Source organism: Artemia franciscana, chromosome 12 (genome assembly GCF_032884065.1).
Source record: "Artemia franciscana chromosome 12, ASM3288406v1, whole genome shotgun sequence".
NCBI classification, from domain to species: domain Eukaryota; kingdom Metazoa; phylum Arthropoda; class Branchiopoda; order Anostraca; family Artemiidae; genus Artemia; species Artemia franciscana.
In genome coordinates, this window is record NC_088874.1 from 18,936,542 (window position 1) to 18,958,933 (window position 22,392).

A 22,392-nucleotide genomic window follows, 5' to 3' on the forward strand; every position below is an offset into this window, starting at 1 on the left:
TCTTTTTACTATCTTTATTCCTTTAGTCACTGAAGGATTAGAGATGATATTGGTAATATTCCACATTAATGATAGCGCATATTAATTTTTAGGAAAGGACTGTCTTTTGGTGAGATAGAAGAAAGCTGCATTGTAAATGAATCGCCTACAAGGGCCTGTGAAGGACTGGCTAATTCTTCAGTTGATGACCTTTTTATGGCCCCAACTCAGCCTTTTTTGATGATTAACCCTAGAGAAGACAATGGAAGACTCGACATCTTACAAGAAGATGAGGACGTTTGTTGTGCTCCAACTCAACCTTTCTTCCTTGCAAAAGATTCAGGTTCTGAAAATGATGATGAAATATCTTTGGCTGCCACTCAACCTTTTATAAAACCTGAGAATTTAGATGAGCTTGCAACACAGCAGTTTATAAGTTCAGAAGACAATGACAGTATTGATTTTGCTGCTACTCAGCCATTTGTCACGGAATCCCCACCAAAGACGGTACGTTCAAACTCTTCTTCTGAGGTTCAACCCTTGAACATTTCGTCTGAAGCTTCTCAGCGAAGATTCGTTGAAAGTTCTTTTCAAGTTGTTCCTTCTTCCGATGAAACCACCAATTCGGTTTTGAGAAGACCCACAGAAAAGCAAAGCAGAAGTAGCTTGTCTCCCTCAAAGAGTAGTTCTTCTATTCTTGAGAATACAGTAGGAAAGGTAGATGAGGACACCGGTCCAGCATCGGTGCAGCCGTTTTGGTCTCAGCAAGAAAAGCAAGATAAAATTGGCGCTAAGATTTCTCTAAAGAGGCTTAGTAGACCCTCAAGCCTCCTTGAAACCAGTCGCTCACCCCCTTGCGAGGATCAATTGATTCAAGCTGTAAACATGGTGGAAAACTTAAGATTTAACGTGGTAAATAATGAAGAAACTGTGGCTCGTAGCTTATCGAAGTCTCTGAAAAATACTAAAACGCAAGAATTAGTATCACTAAATAGTTCAGACTCTATATACAATGCTGAAACACAGCCAATTTCTTCTCTTCAAAATATTTCTAGTTATCGTTCTTTGTCCTGTAACAGTGAACCTAAAAAGGATGAAGAAAATCTATCCGAACATATTGGAGATAGCGAACTGATAAGAGCTGCTGACACAGCGGAAGCACTTGTCTTCAACCGATCTTTTAATGCCCAAGCGTCTACAAGTAAAGCGCATGGTATTGGCGAGCTTGTAAGTCAGCCTTTGAAGTCCAGTACTGCACAGTCATCTTTTGTTGAAACTGAACCTGTGGAAAAAAGTAAAATGTCATGTAATTCAGACAATAACCTAATGACCACAAACAGGACGGAATCCTCTCGACTTATTTCAATTTGTGATGTTCAGTCTGATTCAGTAGAAACTACGGAAAAGAATGCCGATTGTAATTCAGACGAAGAGGATTCCGTAGTATTTGGTTTAGGCGAATTTAGTCCATCTATAAGACCAGTCAAGGGAAATGATAATTCCCATAACTCTGATGATGAGGGCTCATTAGTATTTCAAGTTAATGATTGTAGTCCCTGCGCAAGTCCTGTGTCTGACATAATAAAAGACGAGTTTGCAAATTCACCAAGGCCAATTAGCCCAATACTTAGCCGCATAGACGTTGATTCTCCCGACGTATCATCTGGTACTCCAGATTTAAGTGAGCAAACTAATAATACGAGGAATCTTAATGAGTTGAGAAGTGATGGATCCCCAGCTAAAGACAAAAGAAAAATAGGGGATGAATTTTCCTATCGAGACGGTGACTCGAATGATCTCTTTGCTCCTATTATTAAAAAAACAGTGCATTCTTGTAGCAAAGCTCGAGAAATATTAACGAAACCTGGAAGTAATAATCATATTGACATTCTTAATCAATATGTTGAGACATCAAAAGAGAATCAGATATATCTTGTGCATGAAGAGGCGCCTAATAGATCACCAGTTGGCGATGCTGAAAATATATCTGAATCAAGTTATAACTCAGTTGTTCCTGAAACTCAAGAAGTGTCTCAAGTAGTTCCACTTTATCGATTAGCTAATGAAAGCGTAGAAGAAGCCTCCAAAATCTCACCACCAATACCTCTAACTCAGCTTCGAAAGAACAATAGCTTCTCCAAAGCCCTAATTAATAGCGAGGATACTGCACTTGACACTTCTTTAACAGTTACTCAGAGAATGGAAAGAATATTTCAGTCGCCTGTTAAGGTTAAACATAGAAAAAGAACTTCTGATTGTTCCTTAGAACACCAAAATACTGAAGAAGAGGTAGGTTTTGGTCTAACTCAGAAATTAGACAAAATGTTTGGAACCAGGAACCATGAAACACCAGCTTCCCATAATGAAACTAAAGAACGACCAATCAAGTTGTTTAAATCACTGCCTCAAGTACAGACATCAGGAAATACTACAATTCAGGAGCCAGTTATGGCTAGTGACGAACACATTCCTTTAACTCAAATCTTTCATAGGATGTTTAACTCACCGCCCAGAGAAATTGATTCTTCTGTGTCTGCAGGAGGTGGTACATCTGGAAATATAGAAAAATCGGCTATTACTAGACAAATGGACCAGACGCTTCATTCTTGTGATGATATCCCCTCTGATCTTAATGAAATGTTTCGAATTAGCCCAAAAGTAAGTCATGAAAATACAACACAAGAACTAAAAGGTGGAAAAATAAATATTTCATCCCCGTGTATAAAAAGTGATATTGAGGGAGTATCCATGACAAAGCCTACAAAATCTATTGATAATGGTGATAAATTAAAAGATGAAAGGAAACAGAAAAATATTGTGTCACAGAATCAAAGAGGAAACTTGACAGATGGTTGCAACCAAGTTGCTGAATATCCTGCTGAACCAAAAAGAAATAAAAGACGAACTGATATTAAAAATACTGATAAACTTTCTGCTTCTGACAGATATACCCGTAAAAAAGGTAAAATTTCAAACGACTATGACATCAATGCAGAGAAAGGAGAGGAACCACCGACAAGAAGAAGTGCCAGAAAACAAACTACATATAAGGCATCCACAGCCACAAGCAGTCCTCGTGAGTTACAAGAAAAACGTCGTGGAGTTTCTGAAAGAAATGATGCAGTAGAAAGTCAACCCATTGGACTAAGAAAGGCAAGACGAACGTTTCAGGTAGTTGAATCAGGCAGTGAATCTAGTAGAGACTCTGCGAAAGTAGAAAGTGTTGAAGTTGGATCGCTACCTGGACAAGTCTTTCCTTTCAATGAGGAGAAAGGAGAAGGACCACGAACAAGAAGAAGTGCTAGAAAACAAGCTAAATATAAGGTATGCACACCCGTAAGCAGTCCTCATGAATTGCAGGATAAACGTCTTGATGCGTCTGTAACAGATAACGCAACGGAAAGCCTACCCATTGGATTAAGAAATGGAAGACGAACGTTTCTGGTAGTTGAATCAGGCAATGAATCCAGTAGAGACTCTATGGAAGTAGAATGTGCTGAGACTGGATTACAAACTGGACAAGGCACTTCATTAATTTGTGGCTCTGAAAACAACAGTGAGCAACCTAATGCTGATGCTTCAATTAGCATAGATGAAGTAGATACTTTGCAGCCTACAAATACTAATAGAAGAACAAGTAGGCGATCGAAAAAGGTGGAAGATCCTGTCGAAAATTCCTCTGTCGGTAAAGGTGGGGTCAAAAAAAGACTCACTTTGGGAGTTTTGCCTGGTAAAAAAAGGATAAAAGTTACAGAATCTGGTTCAGAACCATCGCTTTCAGTTTCATCGCTTGAGTCTACCAGTGATATTAAAATTCCAACTAGAAACTCGCTTGCTACAAGTAGTAAGAGTTTTGGTGTTTTAGATCGAGTCAGTGCTGAAAAAGCTAATATGTTCACTCCTTCGGATGACACAGGGGGTTTAGGCGTAATCAGAAATAATAAAAGTCACGGTAGCAAGAGTTTAGATAGACTTGATTCGGATATTCTGTTTGCATCTAGTGCTGGAAGTTCCCAAACGATTGCACAACGAAAATTAGGAAGGCCAAAATCACAGCAAACTTCTGTAGAGATCCTTCGGAGCGGCAATAGACGAAGCGCTAAGAAACAACGTAAAGAAGGAGGAAAATTATTGCTAGATCAGTCTGCAACTTCAACTGAACAGCCTCTTGAAAAACGAGGAAGAAGAAGGCAGCAGGAATTAAGTGTTGCAGCCAGGAGCTCAGTGAGTACCCCTCTCTCTCTCTCTCTCTCTCTCTCTCTCTCTCGCTCTTTTCCTCAAGTTAAGACAGAGCATATTGCTAAGAGCGAATGTGAATCACCATATGGCGTAAATCAAAACTTATTAAGTACATGTTTCCCCAATGCTGCTCGATTCTTGTAAAAATTGGTATTTAAAGTACTTTGTATCTCTTAGTTATAATCAAAGGCAAATATTGCAATATAGAATTCCAAAATTCGAATACGTCTAGTTCTTGTTCCACTAATAGTAATTTATGTAACTATTATTTGGTAATAGGTCCGATAGTCACCATATAGAGATTGCAATAGACAGTGAACATACGATTCCACCGTCTTTAACTGTCGAATATGCCAGTGGTTTCTCTCAGTATACCTAGGTATCTGTATCTCTGGTTTTTAGATATTCTTCTCGGTGAAGATCTCTCCTTCATGCGTGACATTGGTCTAGCTGGAATAAAGTTTTCGAAGAAAATGGAATCCTGAGGGAGCTCAAATACATTTTTCCTGTGTAGGTCCTAAAAATATTGTTTCATTGTTCGATTCAGTCATATGTTTCTTATCGCCCCACTGTATGGATTTCTATTTTTTCTTCCCTTCTAACACCACCCTCTAGGTTATATTACACAGCAAGGATCCTTATTCTTAAAACAAATAGTTCTGCAAATAGCTGGATTTAAAGTCACTTCGTTTATTTTTTTTTTTTGTTTCGTGTTTGCTTTTCTTTTTTCTTCAATTACACGGTGACGCTCCTGTGGCCCTCAGAACTAGTCTTAGATCACTCTACTTACTACCCTCGTAATTTTAATACATTCTAATTCCTTTAAGTCCACCAGTCAGGTCAGATTTCAATCTCCTAATTGCTTCTCATGTAATTTTCATCTATAGATATTTTGTTCTTGATGTCACTGGGTCAGGCTGAAACGGTGAGTTTACTGTTTATTGCGCATGGCATTCTAACCATTATGGGTTTTCGCGAGTAAGTCAGGGGTGGACGGCTGCTGACATTTTCTTTTTCTTTTTTACGTATGTCTTTTTATTGCTCTTTGTTTTTCTTCTTCCATTTAAGGCCATAGAGCCTTGCGGGAGGTATAGAATATTTTGTGTATATATATATGTGTTTGAAAACGTGTACATTTCCCTGAATAAATATTATCTTGATTTGAAAAATGAAGTGTTGGGAAGCCATATTGGTTTACCTCACTTCTTAGATTCTGAAAATTTTTAGCATCAACCTCTTAAGTATTAATTGGTTTTGTAAATGAACAAAAAGACGATGTTTTTCTTGTGGAGTAAGAATAGTTTAACAAAAACATCGAATGCATTTCGCTCATTGAGTCCTAAAAAGAAACAATAATTAACCTGAAGGTGGTTAAATAAAAACCTAAGTCAGACATATTCTCTATGCTCTAGCACTGAAGTAAAGCGGAAATTTCCCTGAATATTTTATTTTAACGCATTGATGTTGTGTTACTGTTTAAAATTACCACTGTATTTGCTTTTACTTTTCTTCTTATTTTCATAGAGTAGAATAACTGTTTATTTACAACAAGACATAAAAACTGTTAATTAACGAAAGGCAAATGCCTTATAGCATAATTAAGCGCATTACCTTTTACAAAGAAAAGGAAAAATTATCATTTAGACTACATTTTCAACAATTTAAACGGCTACATCTTTCCAAAATGAAGCAAAAAAAAAAAATCGACCTGACACTACTTCTTCCCAAAATAAAACAAGAAAAAAAAAAACAGTCTGACACTACTTCTTTCCAAAATAAAACAAAAAACAACCTGACACTACTTCTTCCCAAAACAAAACAAAAACAACCTGGCACTACTTCTTCCCAAAATAAAACCCAAAATAAAACAAACAAAACAAAAACTGTTAATAACGAAAGGCAAATACTTTCCCAAAATAGCGCATTACCTTTTACAAAGGAAAAAAAATTATCATTTAGACTACATTTTCAACAATTTAAACGGCTACATCTTTCCAAAATGAAGCAAGAAAAAGAAAAATCGACCTGACACTACTTCTTCCCAAAATAAAACAAGAAAAAAAAAAAAAACCTGACACTGCTTCATCCCAAAATAAAACAAGAAAAAAAAATCTGACGCTACTTCTCCCCAAAATAAAACAATAAAAACAAAACAACCTATCACTATAAAGTCGCAACATGTTTCTTTTATATATTTAAAAAAATTAACCTTATCAGGGGACTCTCGAACTGGCAATGAGATGCGGGGTGATTTTAATAGTTGGAGTTTGTCATAAAAATTGTAGAAAATCTTAATGGAAGTTGTTCAGAAGCAAATTCATGGCAAATACGGGAAATAGAAATCAGATGGACATCAATCAATATTAAAAAGGGTCCTAAGTGCTTTATTTTGCAAAAAAAATATCTATTTGTAAATAGATGCAAAGGTGGATGCCCAAACTGACGTACAATAAAGGAAATAAGGGTGAACAAGAGAAAAATAAACAATCTTCAAAATAGTTTTAGGGGAACGATGGCGCAACTGTTTTAGAATCCCAATATATCTTGATATCTTCAGTGACAAGATTTTAATGTGTTCTCGGAAAGATAAATTTTCATCCAGAAAAATTCCAAGCCACTTAAAATGGCGAACACGTTTAAGTTCAATATTATTTAAAAAAATGAAAAAGAACTGCAGATTTATCCAAGTTAATCGATTTAAGTCCTGATCGTCTCAACTGACAATTAGTGCAACAAATTAGAATATAGTATATCTGTATGAGCTAGAATAACTGGTAGGAAGCGAAAGTGCTTCAAAATAAAATATAGCGCAGTTATTCAAGGATTGTCAAAAATATAGGTAAAATAAATAGAAAATAGAACTATAATAGAACAAATCCCCTGCAGAAACGATTGGCCATTTCAAAAGTACGACAAGTCAGAAAAAATTTCTAGAGCCAATTGTTGAATGCTTCGTTAAATAAGGAACAAATTAGCTGAAATAGCAGTCAGTTCTTACAGTTGGATGGTCTGTCCGCCCAGGTCTTAGAGTCCTGTGCTTAATCAGTCTGTGTGATGCATAATTTCTTATATCTCTCTCAAATGGAAGGGGTAAACCCTAAGGTAGTTAATCTAATTGACATGTCCCTCTTCATAAACAGAATAGGTGGGCCTATGAATAATTTTAATGCATTTTTTTACATGGGACAAGCGTATTCAAAACAAGGTCGAACCTAATAAAAATGTATCAATTTTTATGTTATCAAAAGAGTGTCAGAATTTTCAAATAATAAATGCTTCTAAGCGATATACTCTGCTTTTACCGAACTACATATATAGGATTTCCTTTTTAAATCATTATCAAACCTTTATCCAAGTATTTCAGAGGTGATCTTAGATTTTAATATGCAAGATTCGCCTATCGTATGGTTGTTCTTTAGGAAGCAATGAGACATTAAAAAACAACCGAAGAAGCCCTTAAGCACTTCTATCTGACGAGCCATTGCTAAGCTAGTGGCTGGAAAAATCAACTGATAAAAGAAGAGAAAAACAAGACTAAGAAACAATTCAAATGGTTTATTCAGGCAATGAGTTTATATCTTCTCGACTTAGCTTGATGGTTCGAAAGCCTCGGTATAGATATGTTGTTTTTTTTTTACCATCGTACCCTTTTTAACCCGACAGGCAATTAGTTTTAAAGAGCTCTATAATCTTTCCAAGATCTTCAAATATTGTATTTATCAAAATTCTTTAAGAATGTTTGTACTAAGAGTCAAAACTGAGATCTGAGGGTTGGGGGAGAAATCCAAAAACGTATTTTTTAGTTTTGAAATGGCAAAATGTGTCGTAAGTGAACCCACTCTTTTTCTGGCTCTTGAATTTGAAATTTTCTCGTATGCCTCTGCTTAGAAGGAACTCATTAAAATCTAAAGAAAACATCTAACGGTAATTTGGGAGAGAGTATCGAACAGAAACAGCATGCTGGAAAGGGACATTATTTATAGTAATGTTTTGCGATGTTAGTGTTGAAAGGCTGATGAAGTTGTTTACTATTTACTATTGCTATTATCAGTAAAAGTAAAAGCAGGATTGCTTGTTATTGGATTATTTGTTATATGAATTATAATAGTTAAATCGATGATAATTTGTTGTTTGTTCAATGAATTATTTGTTACTTGAAATCATTTTATATACTTGAAACCTTGTAAATCAGTATTTTTTGTTTTATAGAATCAATTTCGGCAGTATACATATATGTTATTCCTTTTAAGTTAAAGCAAATTCAATAGATATGTTCATTACATATTTAAGATATTTTGAACCTCATTTGTGTCTGTATTTACAGGTATCAAGCCAAGAAAGCTCCTTACTTGACGGAAGTCCCCGGCGAGTGTCTGCTCAGAAATTTAAGGTGGCATTTACTGGTTACAGCTACGAAGAAGACGTAAAGGCTGTTGTCGACCTTGGTAAATATATTTATTCCTTTTCATAATTTTGTCGCTCGAAGAAAACTATTATAAAAAAAAATAATGACTAACATAATCCCTAAGACAAAGCTGAGCAATGTCTTCTTTTTATAAACACGGCAGGTATTTGGATACGGTCACGTTTCTCCAGTGTTTAGAGTAGAAAATTTTTGTTTGTCAATAACTCCTGTTATTACACTCAAGACAACAAATAACAAGTTCTTATTTTCTACTATGATTTGAAAAACAGATAAGGGAAAAAGTAACGAGAAATGCCATGAATAATCATAGTTCTAGGCGTTTACCCCCTCCCCCACCGGCGTTTACCGCCCCGGAAAATCCCCCCCCACGCCCCCACACGCGGAAAATAAGGCTTGTCAAATTTTAGAATTTTATTGGAGTTTTGTTTTTTATTTTCCGTTGGGAGATGGAGTTTTGGTACTTGTGCATTATACGCCACTCACTCAAGTTTACGCTGTGTAAAACTCAAGAACAAGCCGTTTTCTTCGTTAGTTTCTTTCAGCTTAGCGTGAGACAAGACAAAGACAAGATTCCAACTAACCATATGTGGTATGGGGTGACAGAATACATGGAAAATATATAATTTGGGCTATATATTTGTATATAAGAGGGGGGGGATAAATTTTTGGACAGTTTGAAGCCAGAAAACAATTCTTACTTCATAATATGCAGAATAGTTGTACCTGACACATTTGCATGCAGACCCGCTATACTTTACCCTCCCCCTCCCCTAACATGCAAACATATAGCCAAATTTGTATCTAAAGTAACAAAGAAACCGATTTGTTCTCGAGTTTTATACATCGTAAACTTGAGGGAGTGGCATATAATACACAAGTCCCCTAATTTTTCATGGAGAGAGAGAGAGCCAGATTTCCGGTATTATATTAAAAATGATATGAAATTAAATTAAAAGAAACAGGTTTTTTCAACTGAAAGTAAAGAGCAACATCAAAGCTTAAAACGAACAGAAAATGTTACGTATATGAAAGGGGTTCCCTCCTCCTCAAGACCTCGCTCTTTGCGCTAAAGCTTTTTATAGAATTTTAAAACAAAGCTTGTTATTGTAATTAAACGGCCATTGTGTTTTAGACATCGTTCTCAAAGAACTAGGACAAACAGCCTACAGTGTCTGAGCTGAAGAAGAGTTTTTATAGTCTATGTCGGAGGGGACTATCCGGAGTTGCGTACCTAAGCTTTTGTTCCATTGAGCCATGCTTCTGCTTTCCTCTGGAAAGCTCGGTTACAGCAGCCAAGCATGCAGGCAACAGTTTCAAATCGAAGTTGGGTTAAAATTCAAAAGTGCGTAAGATATGCGACGGTTACCTGGCCCAATCGCCAGAGAAATTTGAGTTTTTCTTTTGAGCCTTTGTACTCGTAAGTAGTGATACTAGAAAGTTGGTCAGCGGCAAGAAAATCTACTTTTGATCCAAGAAAGATAGATTTTTTAAATGTTAATCAACAGTCCTTGACGAGCTGATCAAATACATGAGATTTATTTTTCGCACAAAAGTTCGTCCATACGATGCACCATGTTTTTTTTTTAATTGAGGGATTAACAATCTTAGTTTTGTGGTACACACTAGAAAAAAAATCTGGTTCAAATGTTGAGAAAAGAGAGGAATTTATAAACAACAATTATCTGTTAGGCTTTGGTTATCTTTGGGGTGAGAGGTTACTGCTCTTTGCTAGTTGGTGTACCTGCATTTGCTTCCAATGCTTTTGAAGATGCGAAAAATTTGATGTCATGTCTGCTACACAAAGAGAAGTGCAAGTAAAAATAGATTGTTTGAGCACGGTCATCTTCTTAATTGAGTGGTAAGATTTACCAATTTAAGATTACGATGGGTTGACAATTTCACTGTTGTGGTACGCATTACAAAACAAAATCTGGTTTACATTGTAAGACAATGGAGGAACTTCTAAGTAACAATTGGCTGTTATGCCTAAGTCAACTTTACGATGAGGGGTAGGCATCTGTTGCTAGTTGTTATGCCTAGTATTGGTTCCGGAAAGGCCATTTAGGCAAATATGAGTAAATAGTCTACATTTATATGTTTCCGATGCAATTGAGGGTAAATAAATTTGTCTCTATGCTATTTTGCAGCAGTTATAATTGAAAAAACATCACAATGGCTTGACTTCGCCATTGTCATGTAAGGAGTAGCTGCAGTAACACGTTTGAAAAGTTAGGTATATATTTTAAGTTTTAATCCATAACGACACCAACGTCATTACATCGTTCAAATTACCTTAGTGGCTAGTCGAAAGGTGGAGAGAGGATATGGCTATAATGAAACAAAGATTTAGGGTTTTTGGTTTTTTCAGGTGGACAGGTCATAGAATCTGGAAGTGACTGCACTGTCTTGGTGACGCCACACATTAGGAGGACTTGCAAGCTTTTATGTACCATTGCTAGGGGAAAACCAATTGTAAACACTCTTTGGATCAAGGAATCGAAAAGGTCTAAAACTCTTCTGGGTAAGTATAATCGATTGATATATCCCATTTTGCCGTTGCTGAAAAAAAATCGTCTTATTTGAATGGATTTCGCCCTAGAAGCTGGTCAGGAATGACCTCGAATTTCCAGTATTTCTTTAGATGTAGAAAATCAAAGGGATTGAGTGTAAAACTAAGAAAGAAACGAATAAGAAAAGACTCTGAAAAAATTTCTTTCAGGTTCTCATTTCTAATAAATGCAAGGCTTCTTGGAGATAAAAATAATAAAGAAGTGAATCTGACTGACTGAGAATAATAATAAAAATAAGGATTTTTTAAAAGCTACGATCGCGCGTCTAATGTTCGAAATCGATTACTATTTTGACCCTACCCCCCCCCCCGCGGCTTTCTTCAGCGGTGACAAAGAGAACGACAATTCTATAAGAAGATCAGTTGAGACAAACAATAAGACCAAACAACAGAGCATTTGACAGGAATAGAGATGATCATTAAAACAAATAGGAGACCATGCATCGTTCAAAAAAAATTGTTTATATGTTAGAGCAGTCTACAGGTATTTTACGTGACAGTCTTTAGTTTAATGAATATATATAACTTTTTAAAATGCCTGTCGGACGATTGTATATCCCCTCACTCCTCACCCCCCCAAAAAAAGAACCTCTCTAGAAAGTTTTAGCTGAGTACTTCAGCCCTGAGACAAAATAGAATACGCTTACCAAATTATGTATAAATTCATCACATTTTAATTAAAACTAGTGAGTGTATGCAATCTCTTTAAATCCGGGTTGCAGCAGTAGCTAGCAACCTAGTAAGAGACGATCACATCCCATAGTAAGAAACAAAATAGCCCCTATCATTTAAAACTAGAGTCAGATAAAAAAAAAAAACAAGTACACTATTAGAACCGCCTTGTCCTATACCTCTATATAGGAAACTAACTGTCCCTTGGCTTGAATAATAAAGAAAATATATTGGTTTGAAAATCAAGAAAAGTGGCTGAAACCACGATATTCTACATCGAGGGCATCTTTTTTTTCGTTGGATAGCGGGGCACTGGAACATCGTAGAGAGCTGTTTAATGGCTCATCTTGAAGGAAATCGCTACATCTAGTGGCCTTTTGTCATTAAAAAATAAAAAGTATTTAAAATAGAATGCCTTTTTACAAAAAAAAACTGCGTTTTTTATGTACAAGCTTGATGAATGATGATCGTAATGGGCGGTTGTAACCATATATGACTTAATAAATGAATGCAATATTTAAACACGTTTATCTCCCAACAAGATAATTTTATTTTATTTTAGTTCTTCCTTTAAGGATCGCTAAAGTTATTATGTAAACTGCAAAAATATATATTGTATCTGAACAATAATTTAAATTTTTTAATTAAAACTAGAATTGTATACAATGTTCGAATACCTTCAGGCTTAAGGATTAAAAAAAAATACTCCCGTTGATTATTGGAAACCAACTGACTGTGTAAATCGTAGAGCTATTAGAAGAATTGCTTTTTCTTCTAAAGGCGCTTGCCTTTAAGCTTCGGTTACTAGTTTCTCTTATTTGGTATAGACGCCTACCAATTACATAGGTAGACAGACAGTAAAGAAAATTTGAAAAATTAAGAATAAACTAAAATCAACTATTTACGACAGAGATATATAATAAGATTTCTAGAGTTTTAAGCCAGCAATCAACAACCTAGATACTAGGCTACTGAAAACTGAAGTAAATAGACTACCATTTTGAACAGCTAAAATTTCGACTTGGCATAAATTATGTGATTTGTTTTAATAGCTGCTAGGTCCAACCGCCCATGTCTAACCAATAGAGTCAGGGAAATTTCTTTCCGTTTAATCAATACAAATGGTTGCAAAGCTATTGTTATGACACTTGAATTATATTTTTTTTCAACTGCAAGAAGAATTCGCACATTGAAGTTTCGTTTTTTGGATCCGAAACCATTAACACATAATGATCCTACTAAGCATATTTCGTGAATTATATAGTAATATCCCAAAGTTTTCATTCGCATGCTCTGTTGATGTACAAGAAAAGTTTATTTTTTACTGTTTTAGTTTAGCCGTAATAATTAGTATGCTTTTATATTTACTCTATTAACTTTTTATTTTAATCTCATTCGTTGATTTTAAATCATAACGGTAAATCTTTAAAAATGAATATTATCTTAAGAAGTAGGTAGCTATGCGAAGCAAACCTTTTTTGCCTATATCAGAGAAAGCTGATAATATTTTTAGCTAGTTTTAGGCTAATTTGCCAGAGAAGTTCCATTTTTTCCACATGTCATTAAGTTTTATGCTTTTTCTGTATTTTTGCCTTCATGAGGCTGGGTCTGCTTTTGTCCGTATTGTAAACATGGGTGGTAAGAAATAACACTGAATAAATTCCTATGCCAATTAATATTTAAATATAAAACATAAATGACAGTACTAATCTGCTTCTTTTAAACCCTTACATAAAAATTTACGTAAAAAAATGTCCAGAGATTTTTTTTTGGAGCTAACGTTCAGGTCCCATTGCCAATCATTTAAAATCCTAACAGGGGATTTTAGTTGACACTAAGGTGTAAACATGTAGATCGTTCTCATTGTCTATTGGGAAAAACGATAAGTTGAAGTACTTGAGAAGCAGTGGGTTCTGCACCACAAGTCTATTTAGAACTGTCCTTGATTTCCGTCACGTGGAATCAATTCCAGATCATTTATTTAAATCTCTTGCTATTAAATCTAAAAAGATTAATAACCATTCTTTAAACGGACATTCATCACACGCTGATAGGGCTCAGCGCTGTACTTAAATGAGAAATAAAGAATTTGGACGTATTACTTAGTTGCTTTTCTATCATAAAAAAAAATTATGACATTCTGATGAGAAGATATAAATGCACTTTTTAATTTGTTTTAACTTTCTTTCTTTAAAAAAAAAATACAGAACAAAAATAGGTTCAACTTCTAGCAGAAGGGCTTTATATTAAAATTCGTAAGACTTGGTAAATTGGAACCATCAGAAGGTAAAAAAAATGGATTTTTTTTACGAATCTTTTGCAAAAAATCTGGCTTAAGATTTCGACGATTTTCGAAAATTTCAGTATTAAAGAAGATTTTAAGACTACACTGGACATTTCCTAATGTTGCAAGTTGATAAATAAAATAATCATTCTAAATGTTTAAGGAATTTAATTCCATTATTAATATAATTGCTAGTGTTTTGTTTTGCATATCAAGGTAGTTTTTCCTATATGTGTTTTAGCTGTGGGGCTGATTTGGTAATAATAATTTCTGGAATAGTTTGTTGGGTAGAAACTCTAATGAAATAGGATATCAAGCTAATGCATAAGTAGAAAAAGTGCTGTCCCTCATGCAATCTGAATAGTTTACCCAAAATCTTTAAAAACTCAATCTGTTTATTTTCTTAACTCTTTTTTATGTCCACCTCCTTCTTTTCTTTTTGCGTTTTTAGTCTTGAGTTGTTCTTCTGTTTTAATGTGAAATATAAAATTTATATTCTTGTTTCGGTAGCGCTAGACGCTTTTCTAGTTAATCTGATTTTTTAAAATAAATAATCCTAAATAAATTGCATTTTTTTTTGTCAAGATCTGAATAGTTTCATACTAGAGGATAAAGAAATGGAAGAAAAATTTGGATTCAACTTAAAAAGAACTTTGAATGCAGCAGCACGAAGTCCTCTACTGACTGGACAGACAGTTTTCGTAACCCCATCTGTAAAGCCAGATCCAAGTCAAATGAAAGGTAAGTTTCTAGTTCGAATTTGATGCAAATCTATCCAGTCTGTTTATAAGTGGAGAGGACTGTCTTTGGGAAAAAATATTTTTGGTGCCTGGGTTCAGTACTGCATTTTTTTTTTAAAAAGTTCCCTTCGTTTTGAGAAAAGTGCTGCTTCTAAGAATGACAGCTGAAAACTTTCAAGATGGTAGCTATCCTTTCTCTAACGAAGCATGTCTATTTTCTATCTGTTCGCTTGGGAAATAAAACGGTTAGTGCAATATCTCTAGGAAAGGATCGTCAAAGACCGGCCTTAAATCTTGGAAAACTATTTCGAGTGACCATTGAATTATTCGAAAGTGAAACAGTTTCATCCGTTTTGTAATGCAGGATTTTGTGGAAAGACAGCACTCATCAAAGAAATGAAATTGAAGTTTACTAAAGTAGTCTTATATAGGAAGGATAATGTTCTTAGCCGAATTAAAAGATAATTGAAAATCTTGATATTGGTTTATCCTTATCCCTTGTAAGCAAACTGAAGAGAGAGGTCGCAGCAACCATTTTTGCTATTCGAATTTCGATTTTTGACTTCAATAGTTTCTCTAAAAAGTAACGCTATTGTCTTATTTCTTTTGCAAAAGTGAAGTGCTTCGTATTTGTTTCAGAAGCTGTGCATGAAACTTGCGCAAAACTGATATTTAAATGGGTGTCTTAGGACAGTAGTGCTGAGGGCATAACCATCTCCGCCAAGGAGATTACAGCCAAGCCACTTGGGTGACACTCTTTCACAAGTAGAGTCTCTGATAGTTTTTAATCTCTAAGAAGAAGTAGTCCTCATTAATGGAAAACTATTGAACTTTGAGTCAGCAGTCATCTGGCTTTCAAACCTTGATGTTGTGACCGTCATGCAAGAGCATAAAAAGTATCCAATAAGGTTTAATGCATTGTCATTCAACAAGTATAGTAGTTGGGATGCTAATGATTTGAAAGATTCAGTCCGCATTCTAAGCAAAAACATTAAAAACGTTATTTTAACCTTTTTGATGTGTTGTTTTGGGTAAATGTGTTCCTCTGTTTTTAAACTTGATGGTGTAAAACCCTACCCTTTTAGCATAATTTTCTTTAGTGCTTCTCGCCTTTTTTATGCCTCTTATGCTTTTCGCATTAGCTGAAATTCATGTAATCAGAGTAAACCAAAGGATACCAAAACTGAGCTTCGCGTTCGGTTAACCTACATGAGCTGCAATTAAGAATGAAATTATCCCACAATTTTTTTTTTCTTCTCAGGCTCCTTAAGAAAAAAAAAGTTTTTAATAGTGCATCTTTGTTTCCTATGTTCAGATGCTATGTTTTGTTAGCTGTTCCATGTTTGGAGTAGCAGGATAATTTCGCTATCAGGTCACTGTATCCGTTGTAAGTTCAATAATAAGTTCAATAAATGGAAAAAGGGAGCTGCAATCTACCAAGTTTGGACATCTCAGGAGCTATGTTTAAACTGGTGTTTAAACTGGAATTTTGAGAATGTTGGAGATGGATTGAATAATTTAAGGAAATTAGTTTGTGAAGTAGGCGATGGTGTCTCAGGGAAGAAAGTTAGAAATGCAGGTTTGGATATTAGTGAAAATGCCTTATGTTTAATAGAGAGGAGGGGCCTGTGCAAGAATAATTTGAGTGATATAAAAAAAGAAAAATATAAAGAAAGTGGAGAAAGCATTTAAATATGAACTAAGGAGGTGTGAAGTGGAGGCCATGGACAAAATTGTTGAAGATCTGGAAGATGAAGCCAGACGGCATAATAGTAAAATATTGTACTAGCATGTTAATAAATTGAGAGGGAATAGTCAATCTGGACTTGTCGCAGTTAAAGATACGGACGGGGCCACAACTAGTGAGAAGGAAATAGTAAAAGAGTGATGGGCAGAATATTTCCAGAACTTGCTAATCTGTGAGTTACAGAAAAAGATATAGAAAGAAACGAAGAAGTTTGCGACTCTTTGGATGTGAAGGATTATGTGTTTAGCGAGGAAGAGTTAATGACAGTACTAAAAGTATTAAAAGATAATAAGGCCCCAGGTGCTGATAGTGCGGTTACTGTTTTTTTTTAATATGGTGGCTGTGAGGTTATGGGCGAGCTACTGAAAACTATGAGTATGATTTCAAAAGGAGAAGTAGCTAGCAATTTTAGAGGCATTAGCCTGGTTTCTGTAGGAAGCAAATTACTTAGTATTATGACACTTTTTCAACTTAGAGATGCTGTAGAATAAAATTTTCAGAAAAGAACAGTTTGGTTTTAGGAATGGTAGAGGATGAGTCGACCAAGTTTTCATTCTTAGATTAATAATGAGAGGTGACTGAGTCATCAAACGCCTTAGTCCTCAGTTTTATAGATTATGAGCAATCGTTTGATTTAGCTGATAGAAGAGCTTTAGCAAAGGTCCTATCCATGTATGGCATACTAGATAAATATATTAAATTGATTAGTGGTATGCATGAGAATAAAATTGCTACGACAAAGGTAGAAAATGAGGTTAGTAGCTGGTTTCGTACTAAATCGCAAAGTTAAGCAGGGTTGCGTTCTATCCCCGTTTATATAAATCATTTTGATGGGCTTTGTCAGAAGGAGCACACTAAATGTAATGGTGGAACATGGAATCAAATGGGGAAGTAAAACGCTCCTAGACTTTGGCTAGACATAGACATAGACATAGACATTTTTTTATTTTAATCCAAAACATATAAATTAAACAAAGAATTTACCATTAACGGCCACTCTTAAGACAAAAGAGTCCTGACTGTGGCCGCAATTCTAACCACCATGAATCTGCTAAATCATTTCCTCAAATGATTTTGAAGAAAGAAAAAAAATCCTTTGGGGGGGGGGGGTAAAAAAATAATTAATATTAAATACTAAATAAATAAATACCCTTTCCTCTTATCACACTTCTCTCCTTTTTAAAAAATGGAATTTAACCATTCTCTTGAATGATGCCAGACTTACTGCCGCTCTGACCGATTCTGGAAGGTCATTCCAGACGCTGACACCTATGTTCCTGAGAACAAATCCTGCTCTCGTTGTATTTCTTCTCTCGTGAGTCAAATCCTTCGAATTCCGAGTAAAATAAGGGTGATAAAATGAGTTAGTTTTTAAAAAATCATAAAAGTACTCAGGGATTACCTTATTTACACTTTGAAAAACAAAAATCGCTAGCTGGTAATCACGTAGCTCGCCTATGTTCAAAATATCATTCTTTCTAAAACACTCCGCAGTATTCTGACAGTTTTGAAATTCTCCTATCAGACGCAGTGCTTTGTTTTGTATTATTTGAGCTCTTTTATAATTCATCACGAAATTGCTTGCCCAAAAAGCACAACCGTACATGATGTAAGGGTGCACAATAGCACTGTATAACAATTTGACAACTGCTACCGGGAACACTTTTTTCAGCCTCCTCATCACTCCCAATCCTCTAGCTGCTTTTGCCGACACTATTTCACCATGCTTCTTCCAAGACAAATTACAATCAATAGAAAATCCGAGATATTTACAAAAAAACACCTGTGTTATGCCAACACCGTTATAAAGCACATTTTCTAGAAGTTCGGGTACACCAGTTCTACTAAACGCCATCAAATTCGTTTTTCTTGGATTTACTGCAAGGGAGCTTAGAGCTGTGAAAACATGAAGCCGACTAAGGACGTGGTTCGTTTTTTGCGCAACCTCTTTTGAAGTCCGGGCAAACACTGTGATAGCTGTATCATCGGCGAAAGAGGTTAAAATTGAATCACTTAGGTAAAATCGAAGAGTATCCACATATACCGAGAAGAGTAACGGGCCAAGGACTGATGCCTTGGGGAACACCACAATTTATAGCATAGCTGCACTAGATATATCACTCATCACCACCTTCATTGATCTTCCACACAGATAAGACCGAAACCAACTTAATGCTGTATCTTTAATTCCAAGGTTCCGCAGTCTTTTCAGTAGAACTTCAAAATCCACAGTGTCAAACGCCTTCTTCAAATCAATAAAAATAGTTAGATGGATCAAATTATTTTCTAACGCACTATTTACACACAATCTAAAAGGTGATGAACGGCATGCACTGTAGAATGACCTTTTCTAAAACCAAACTGCAAATCTGACAAAAACCCAAGCGAATTCATGTACTCGTTTATTTTCTTATACACTACTTTTTCATAAATTTTTGAGAAGAGCGGTAGAATAGATATTGGTCTCCAGTTGGAAATATCTCTTTTATCGCCTCCTTTATGGAAGGGTATAACTTTTGCCCGCTTTAGTTCGTCAGGAAAGACCTTTTTGAACAGATAAATTGACTAGATATAATATCACAGGTACGAGATATGCAGCAACTGCTTTAAATGCTTTAATGTTTAGGCCATCAACACCAGCTGCATTAGATTTGATCGATTTCACTGCTTGGGTAATGTCATCCATAGTACATTCGGTAAAGTAAAATGAGTGATGAAGACCGCGGTTATCGTCAAACTCCTCAGTATCTAGCTGTCCGCTTTGATCTTTTGCCTCTTGGTTTATTTGCGATCCTATTTTGGTAAAAAACTTACAAAACTCTTCACTAACTTCTTGCCTCCCTCTCACAGTTCTTTCACCTATGGCTAACTGTTCAGTTGATGCTGAATCCTTACCATTGCCGAGAACGCTTTTAATAGTCAGCCAGGTCCCTCTAATGTCTCCTTTCTGTGATTTTAATTTCTCTCTGAAATAGTCCCTCATTGCAGCTCGTCGTGCAGAATTCACCCTATTTCTTGCCTTTCTGTACTCTTCCGAACTGTCATCACTCTCACAATTGAGATAATCTGAGAATAATTGGTCTCTCTTCTTCATCATTTCCAGTATCTCTTCCGTAATCCATGGCTTCCGCGGTTGGTTTTTCTTCTTAGTTGCAGTTTTTAATGGGCAACACTTGTCATAGATGGGAGACAAAATACTCATAAATTTATCAAAAGCAGTCGAGGGATCTTCTTTCTCCGCCATGACTTCTTGCCGTGATACTGTGCTGATTTCATCTTTAAATTTCGTGAGATTTTCAGCTTTCATCATTCTGAATTGAAGCTTAGTAGTGGTTTTATGTTTACAGCCAATTCTTTTAATGGTGCAAAATAATGGTAGATGGTCAGACCCTGGGTGTAAGACAACGTCAGCACAGCACTCCACAATTGCATCCGAAGAAAGGAAGTTATTGTCAATCAGGGTTGCCGAATGATCTGTTATCCTAGTTGGGATTGAAACTGCGGGATAAAGTTTATGTGAAAGCATAAGGTTAAAAAAAATCAAGGTTTACTCCTTCTAGATTTAAAAGATCAAAGTTAAAATCGCCTAAAAAAATACATTGGAGTTTAGTACTTGACATTCTTTGAAGAAATCCATCGAATTCTCCAAAAAATTCATCTGGGTTTCCGCTGGGCGGCCGGTAAACCAAAGAAATGATGAACTTTATATTTTTCTCTAACTCTATTTCTATTGATAATGTTTCGAGCTTACCTTCATTCCAGAGAGTTAAATCATCTCGAATTACGTAATCCAAAGAATTTGCTAGCAGAAAAGTCAAACCTCCTCCTCTCATTGAACTCCTTGATTTTGATACAAGTTTATAGCCTGGAAAAAACGTGACGAGAGGAAAGTGTCTTGAGTTACGAACGGCTCGCAAATCCCTAATACTTCTACTTTATTTTTATAAAGATCTAGCAGACGGGCGACCTCATGGTGGTTAGAATTCAGATGACAATTCCACTGAGCCACAGTCAAAGACTCAGATTGCCCAGGCATTTCAATATCACATAACCGAATATATTTGCTACTCCGCAGCGGCTTAAATGGATGACCCACAAAATCATTCGCTACCGATAACGACAAAACATCTTCAATACGAAACGGCGAATTTTGCAACAAGTCCAACGGGACTGCTGCATATCATTATTTACTTGAACAGCCATTCATAATATAGTACAGAACGCATTTGACGGTAAGGAAATATACAGAAGAAGGATAACGAAAAAACAAAAAATATTGTAAACTCCAACAAGAAAAGAAGAAAAAATGAACGGAAGTGAAAACGATTATCACTATCACTGATATTACGGAAGATCATCGATACCCCAAATACGCTGAATGGGACTAACACTAGACTGTCGCACAAAAACTCTCCCCTGATCTGACCATACACGTCGGTTTCCAAATTTATCTCTGGCAGCATTCAGTAATTCGTGCTTTTTCTTTGTGAGATTTTCAGATACAAAAATTCCACCATTTGCAAGATTCTTCTTTGCTTTGAAAACGGCGCTAGCAATGTCCTTAGAACGAAATTTCACGAGCACGGGAGCCACCTTGTCCGGTCTTTGTGAGTTACTAGAACTCAGACAGAACCGATGAACACTCACAACATCGGAATTTGCGATACTAGAAAGGCCCATTTGGTCACGTATGGTATGATTAATAGCTGGATTTAGATTTTGCGATGGGTTCTTTTTCACACCGTTAAATAAGAGGGAATCTAGCTTAGCTTCCTGCTCATAATCGTCAACTTTCGCCTCTAGTTGAGTTACCCTGTTCTCAAGGATTTCAATAGCATGCAAGTAACTTTTGAGCTGTTTTTCAATGATGTTAAACTTTGGGCTAAATTCTATAATGATCGCATCGTGTATTTCTGAAACCATGGTCTCTGTCGGAAACTTGGCAGTACTAGCCACTGGAGTTGACCTGGTCGATTTCAGTTTTTCGGCTATTTTCTTTTCAATTGTCTCTGATAAATTTTTCTTTGTAGCGAGCAAATCCTGCTGGGTAGCATTAACAAGATTTCGCAATTCTGCTGCACAATCAGCAGCAGTATTTTAACCCTTCAGATACTGTTTATAAACATCTGGATAATTACGTAATTCATCAAATGCAGCATCTACTCCTCTTGTTTTCTTGGCTGAAGCTTCCGTTACATTATCTTTATAACTGACAAGCTGCTCAGAAGTAACTAATTGGCGATCATGTTTTTTTTCCATAGCAGAGAACGTGATACTTTTTAGGTCCTTTCGAAGTGGGGACAGACTCCAGAATCCGAACTGGCCATAATGGGTAGCCTGCGAACCTAGCTAGAAAGAGATCCCCTGGTTTGGGGTTGACCGGTACATTTGGACTCATTTTGAAACTGGGATAAGGGTTAGATAAAATGTTAGGAAAATGAATGAACTTCTAGAGGTTTTGCAAGTTCAGGGAAAATTAATGTCAATAGGACAAAGTCGCTAAGACTAGGATCAAGTGAAGGTGAAGAGTTGATCGATTAAGCGGACAGTTTTACTTAGCTAGGTAGTATTATTAGTAAATACGGTGAGTACAGAGAAGATGTTAAAATTAGAATAGCAAAGCCCTAGGGTGGTTTTTGCACAGTCGAAAACAATCTGGAAGAATGTTACAGTAATGACAGTGGTCAATTATGGTTCTGAAGCGTGTGCGCTTCGAAAAATGGAGGGGATTTTCTA

The 22,392-nt window shown here is 35.9% G+C and overlaps 1 protein-coding gene across 1 annotated transcript in view; it reads left to right on the forward strand.

The window, feature by feature from the left end:
• Positions 1-22,392, forward strand: part of LOC136033805 (uncharacterized) — a 61,588-nt gene that overhangs the window by 37,297 nt on the left and 1,899 nt on the right. Inside the window, exons 6-9 of the mRNA XM_065714718.1 lie at positions 93-4,203; positions 8,543-8,663; positions 11,013-11,165; positions 14,755-14,910. Of these exons, the coding sequence (XP_065570790.1) occupies positions 93-4,203; positions 8,543-8,663; positions 11,013-11,165; positions 14,755-14,910 (4,541 nt within the window). The remainder of the gene's footprint in view (positions 1-92; positions 4,204-8,542; positions 8,664-11,012; positions 11,166-14,754; positions 14,911-22,392) is intronic.